Source organism: Hippocampus comes, unplaced genomic scaffold (genome assembly GCF_001891065.2).
Source record: "Hippocampus comes isolate QL1 unplaced genomic scaffold, H_comes_QL1_v1.1 scaffold255, whole genome shotgun sequence".
Taxonomy (NCBI): domain Eukaryota; kingdom Metazoa; phylum Chordata; class Actinopteri; order Syngnathiformes; family Syngnathidae; genus Hippocampus; species Hippocampus comes.
Genome location: NW_017806034.1, coordinates 301,111 through 307,213, shown reverse-complemented (window position 1 = coordinate 307,213; position 6,103 = coordinate 301,111). Strand labels below are relative to the sequence as shown.

The 6,103-nt window shown below is 41.7% G+C and overlaps 1 protein-coding gene across 1 annotated transcript in view; it reads right to left on the bottom strand.

Moving 5' to 3' along the window:
* Positions 1-5,362, bottom strand: part of twsg1a (twisted gastrulation BMP signaling modulator 1a) — a 10,426-nt gene extending 5,064 nt beyond the window's left edge. The window contains exons 1-2 of the mRNA XM_019892966.1: positions 5,068-5,362; positions 3,293-3,459 (exon numbers count right to left, since the gene is read on the bottom strand). Of these exons, the coding sequence (XP_019748525.1) occupies positions 3,293-3,427 (135 nt within the window). The 5' untranslated portion in view covers positions 3,428-3,459; positions 5,068-5,362. The remainder of the gene's footprint in view (positions 1-3,292; positions 3,460-5,067) is intronic.
* Between the last annotated feature and the right edge of the window lie 741 nt (positions 5,363-6,103).

Genomic DNA, 6,103 nt, shown 5'->3' with positions numbered 1-6,103 from the left:
CTCTCTCTCTCTCTCTCACTCAGGGGCGGCACGGTGATCGACTGGTTAGCACACCCGCCACACAGTGTAGAGATTCGATTCCGGCTCCGGCCTTCCTCTGTGGAGTTTGCGTGTTCTCCCCGTGCCTGTGTGGGGGTTTTTTCCGGGTGCTCCGGTTTACTTCTACATTCCAAAAACATGCATGGCAGGTTAATGGAACACTCCAAATTGTCCCTATGTGTGACTGTGAGTGTGAATGGTTGTTTGTCTATGTGTGCCCTGCAATTGGCTGGCATCCAGTTCAGGGTGTACCCCGCCTACTGCCCAAAGACAGCTGGGATGGGCTCCAGCACACCTGCGACCCTTGTGAGGATAAGTGGATTGGAAAATGGATGGATGGATGTATATCATCCATGCAATATTACATTCATCTTGGGAAAGATTTCAAATGACAAGCACTCCGAAACCACATTTGGTGCCTTTGCGAATATGACAAGGTTCTGCTAGAGGAGATTTCAAAGTAAAAGCCCAAAACGTCACCCACGCTATATGAAAGCATTCTCCTGGTTGGTGGATTTCAAACGCTCCAAATGTTACCCAGGCAATATGAAATTGTTCCTCCATGTGGGTTTCAGAATAAAAGCTTACCTATGAATAATGACGATCCATTGAACTATAGCCATACTGCTTGCATACTCTTGAACGCTGAGATTCCTCAACACGATTCAATAAGATGCCATTTATTTCACAATAAAAGCTAAAGATGTCACCCAGGCAATATGAGCATGATCTATGGGGTTTGGAATTTCAAAATAAAGGCTTCTTGAAATCGCATTTTGGTCTTTAACTTTGAAAGCCCACATCCAAATGCGGCAAAACTTCCTGGAAGACATCCTCCACACGTCATGAGAAATGAATTGGAAAGTCAAAAGTAAAAAATGCGAACTAAAATATTGCCGGGTTTTACCGTAACATGCAAATGAAGGCTGTTCCTGGATTTAAAATGTTTTTAATTTCCCTTTGGGAGGCATCTGGACTGCAGCTGCAAGCAGGCGGTGGAACAACGCATGAAGCTCTCACCTCTTGACAGCTAGCAATTTGGTGTTAGCGAGGTCGCGCAAGCTGCCCAGTGGGTGATGATTCATCAGGCACCAAAAAAAAAAGAAAGAAGGAAAAAAAAAAAGCCACCTGGAAGCCGCGACGGGAGAGCAAGGCTGCAGATGTTTTGGATTGGGATGAAAATGAATCCAGAGGAAAAACAAGCCGGCTGGTTGGAGGCGCTTGGAAAACATCGGCTCCACCGGCCGCTGACAGATTCAATTAGCCTCAGCGCTAACGCGGCAGCCAACTATTTTTAACATCCAAATATTTACAGCGCTCTCATTCAAAGTGAACGATGTCACAATATTACAAGAGCCGACCTCCGCCAAGACCAAAACAGTCCAGCCGGCAAAAGATGCTTCGTAAATATGACAAATGAGAAGCTTGTCAGCCTTGTGGGATTGAACAGAAAGTCACAGTCCTGTTCGCGATGAAAGTGGGCGTGTTTTGTCAATCTAGATCACAACTGGCTGAAAATATGGACACCACTGGTGTTGAATGATTTTCAAGATTTATTTTCCTCAATATTGGGAATGCGATTTAACATGTGATTATTATTTCAAAGGTCCTCTTCACCTTTATTGTGAACAAGCACGCACGCATACACACACTTAAACTCCAAGGCTTAAAATCACTTTTTTTGTGGAGCAGTTTTTTTTTTTAATCATTGACTTCATTTGAGGAGCGCCTTTCAATTTTTGAGGAGCAATTTTTTGCAGGTTAATCCCAGGGGATCTGAAGCAAGGGTTTTATTCAAACAGTGGCTCTTGAATGTCGTCACCCTCGTACCCGCACCTGCACGTTCCTACTGTTGCAAAGTCATGAGTCTTTTTCCAGAAGTAAAGAACGACAACCCATTTTTGGAGGGGTTAAAATAGCCTCTGAAAGTTCATGTACAGTATGTTCAATGTGGTTTGATGAAGTGCAAAATGCAAATTTTGTCTTGTAAATTGGGATGAGGAACCGCTTCTTTCGAGCCTGGCACTCCTTATACACACACTCAGACTCTCTGTCTCACTCTCGAACACTCAGACTGTCTGTCTCTCTCTTTCACAAACATACAGACCAGCAGGAGTCTAATCTGAGCAAATTCAATGTGACAGGTGGCACAAAACCAAGCAAACAGCTCATGCAGGAAGATCACATCAGCTCATTCGAATTGTTGTCCCATCATGCGCTGGATCTTGACACACACGCACATTGATGTGGCACAAAGGAAGTGATGTTGGCTCAAAAGCCAGCCCTCCTCATTCCATCTGGTTGCTGGGTCCTAAGTCCCGTCACGGCTGGCACATGTTAGCGGCAAAATGGAGGGCGCGACTACTTGGCTGCTTTTTCCACAAGTTTGCCATGGAAAAATCGACCTCCGACAAGTTGAGCAATGTCCACTCCTCGCTCCGACAATAACAGCATGCAAAGACGAGCTCTGAGCAAATTCTTTTGCCTCTTTCGTATGAATAATACCAGTACAGGCGCGCAAACACCTAACACTCACTGCTGGGCAATTATTCTATTTGTCACGACAGACGCTCGCAAACTTCTACATCCAATGTTAGTAGCACTTATGTTGAAAGTTACAGTTGATATCCAAAAAGCATTTTATATGTCACACCGGACACGGGCAATTTTCTGCCTTCTGAACTAGTATCAGAGCCGCAAGAGACGTGGGACACTGTCTGTGTGAAAGGGTTTTCTGTGACAGCTGACACTCATTTCTGCCACCATGTTACGTCAAAAGAAATTCTAACAAGTCAAAAGTTTACTTCCATCTCTGATTAAAAATATTTGGAAAAAAATTGCTAACCAGTCAATTTAAAAAATATTTGACAGTGACAGCCCTAATTAGAACTCTATGTCACAGATGACAATGGAAATTTTCCACCTTGTGAGGGCGTATCAAAGTCGGAAAAGAGGCGGAACATCTGCCTCAACTCACTTTTACTTCTGCCCTGTTTTGTTGACAGTAATTACTTCTGTCCGACTATTATTCTATTCATCAGGCAATTTTCCACCCTCTGAGGTTTCACACCCATAACAGAGGCAGAACACTGCTCGTGTGAAAGGGTTTTCCATAACAGCTGGCACTCGCTGTCTTGTGTCGAAAGCAATTGTCACAATGTTACATACACCAGATGCCGGCTTTTTTCCCTGCTCTGACTTTGTGTGACCTCATCATGAAAGGGGCTCTATTTTACTGCGATCTGCGGTGTACCTGGATGAGACACTTGCTGACGTCACTGGCGCACAGAGCTTTGTTGCAGCCGGAGGTGAGAGACAGCGCAGAGAGGAGGAAGAGGAGCGTGGTGGTGGCGGCAGAGGCGGGATGGATCAGCTGACCAGGCCTCATCCTGACGGCTCGCCTGCGCGGCACTGGAACACCTACCGCGACGACACACCACAGGCGGGAGAAATCTCAACAAGTGTGGAATGACAGCTTTTTCTGCTGTTTGCTTGGATGGGGTTGCTATAAAGCGATTCTGTGATGGCAGGACTGGGCTGTTAGTTTAAGACCTGACAACAACTTATCCTACCCTGTTGTGTTATATGAGGATGGTCCCTGAAGGCAACAGTAGACTTAATTAAGAACAACAGCTAGATGGATAGTTACTGAGACAAATGAGACAATTACACTAAGCATTTAAATGCAGTCACAAGGTCCATGAATGCAACCTTAGACTTTATTAGGGTAGGTAGAGAGATTTTACAAGGTCCCTGAAGGCAACGTGAGATTTAATTCATGGAGATATGTTAATGGGCGGATAAACAGATGGAAAGACATAAAGAGAAAAACTGTGATTTCAGACTCCTTGAAGGCAATATATGACTTGATCTAGAATTTATGGGTGGGCAATTCAATTTGTGAAGAGGCCACATGACAAACTGGACACTTGCCAAGGGCCAAGCAAATATTCTAAATTAGCGTGGTCTGTATTAATTTTATTGTATTTCAAAAGTGTATATCGTCTTGTTATTGTTGTGTTCCGTTATAGTATGAATTGTTATAATGAGAAAATGCACATTGAAAAAATGATAAGTGTTCCTTAAAATGTTATCTTAATGAAAATTCTCCCATTAACTTTGTGTACCAACTGCAAACCCACATTAGACTTTCCTAGTCAGGACTTTCAAATATAAAGATAGGTGTGAAGTGAAATATTATTGACCGTGATGCAAAATGACACAGTGATGACTTACAATACATCCAATATTTACAGTACCGGTACATGAAACTCAAATTTGCCATTATCAGGCCAAATCTTCCTGGCCTTCTCCCCTCCACCATCAAAATCAAAATTTTGCTGAAATTAGGACCACTGTTGTAAATTTTTTGCAAGTAAAGTCACAAAATAGAGCACAACGGTTGCTAAATTGGCAACACTGCACACGCAAGTTGTAGCTCTTGCTAGCACCCCCCCCCCCCCACTCCGTGTGCACATAAAAATAATAGCACAACTTTCAAAATAAAAGCAACTCATATTTTAAATTTTACTTTGACTTCAAGGTCACTGTGACCGGGCCGGAAGCCACACTTTGCCTTGGTTTGGTGAGGGTTAGGTTAACCCCAACCCTAGAGAGACAGACAAAGAGAGGTTACATAAATTGAGAGATTAATGGACAGGATTGAATTCAAGAGACAGTGTCTCTCGACTTCATTTTTGGAAGAACAATTACGTATTTCAGACGTGAAGGTAACATTTGAGCATTATAAACAACTTAAATATTAAAAGACGAGGTAATACGAGCAGGAGAACTTGTAGTGGTGGAAGAAGTATTTTTAACTGTGCTAGCAGTAGAAGAGGGACAACAATAAACATCTGGCAACATCAGCTTCAGTCTCGCGGATTTCCAAACCAACATGTTGCATTTTTCCCTTTCTCCCCACTCACACTAAAAGTAACTTTTCTTTTTTTTTTCTTCTTTCTTTTTTGTGCTTCTCAAAACACAACGTGCGCTCGAAATGAGGCTTTCAAATAGTTGAAAACTCACCAGGATGCCCAAAGAAGTCGTTTCTTTTCGAGTGGTTCGGTTCGGACAGTGTATGTGTGTTCGTGTGCGTGTGTGTGGGCTAACACAGGGCGTCAGTTTCAAGTCTTAAAGGCACACGCTCCATATTGGTCCTCGACTCCTCCGCGCGGTCTCCACGACCATGAGGAGAAAGAAGTAACCGGTGGGGGAGGTCTGAGGCGATTAGGGGGTGTCACTCGGATCTGACAACAAGTTGTAAATAATCGGAACTAAAAACACCACCATTGTTGTTGTTGTCGCCCCCCTCCCGCCTTTTTTTCTCTTCAGGCGACGCGCTGTGACGTCATCTTACCTGCAGGGCCATTCAGGTCCGCTTCCAATGACGTCCGGTCATGGTTGGTTTTCACTTTTTAATTTAATTCTATTAATTGTAATATAATACCTCAAGGGGAACTACAGGTTAGAATCGTTTTTTTTTTAAATTTTTTATGTGTACATTGTTTTATTTTTATTTTACTGTACGAGTCATGCCATAATACAGTACGGTATTGAGTTGTGCGCACCACCTGCTGGCGGAGAGTTTTACTGCAAATTGACAAGACATCTGTTTTAGATTAGTACTGTACTGTACTTCGATATACAGTATGACGTCATCGTCTTAATTTAAAATAAGGCAGTATAATTTAAAAGGTGTCACTGTAACAAAACTTTTCTAAATTTCAAAAATTTTATATGGAAATATTACACAAGATTATACTATAAAAACATTTCCACCAGAAATTTAAGAAATCATTAACTAACTTATATTAATATCATAGTATATTAATACACTAAATATATTTTCTTTTCCAATTATTTTATTCTATAAAAACAGTTTAAATTTTTTTCACATATTTAAAATGCAAATAAACAGATCTTTTATGATCTACATTTAAATGATTATACATGGAAATTCCAGAACTTTAAAATTGACTCTAAAAGAAGAGTGTATCTATTTAAAATAGGTCAAGACACTAACAATCATTTTTCCAATTCAGTCTACATTTAAAATAAAATT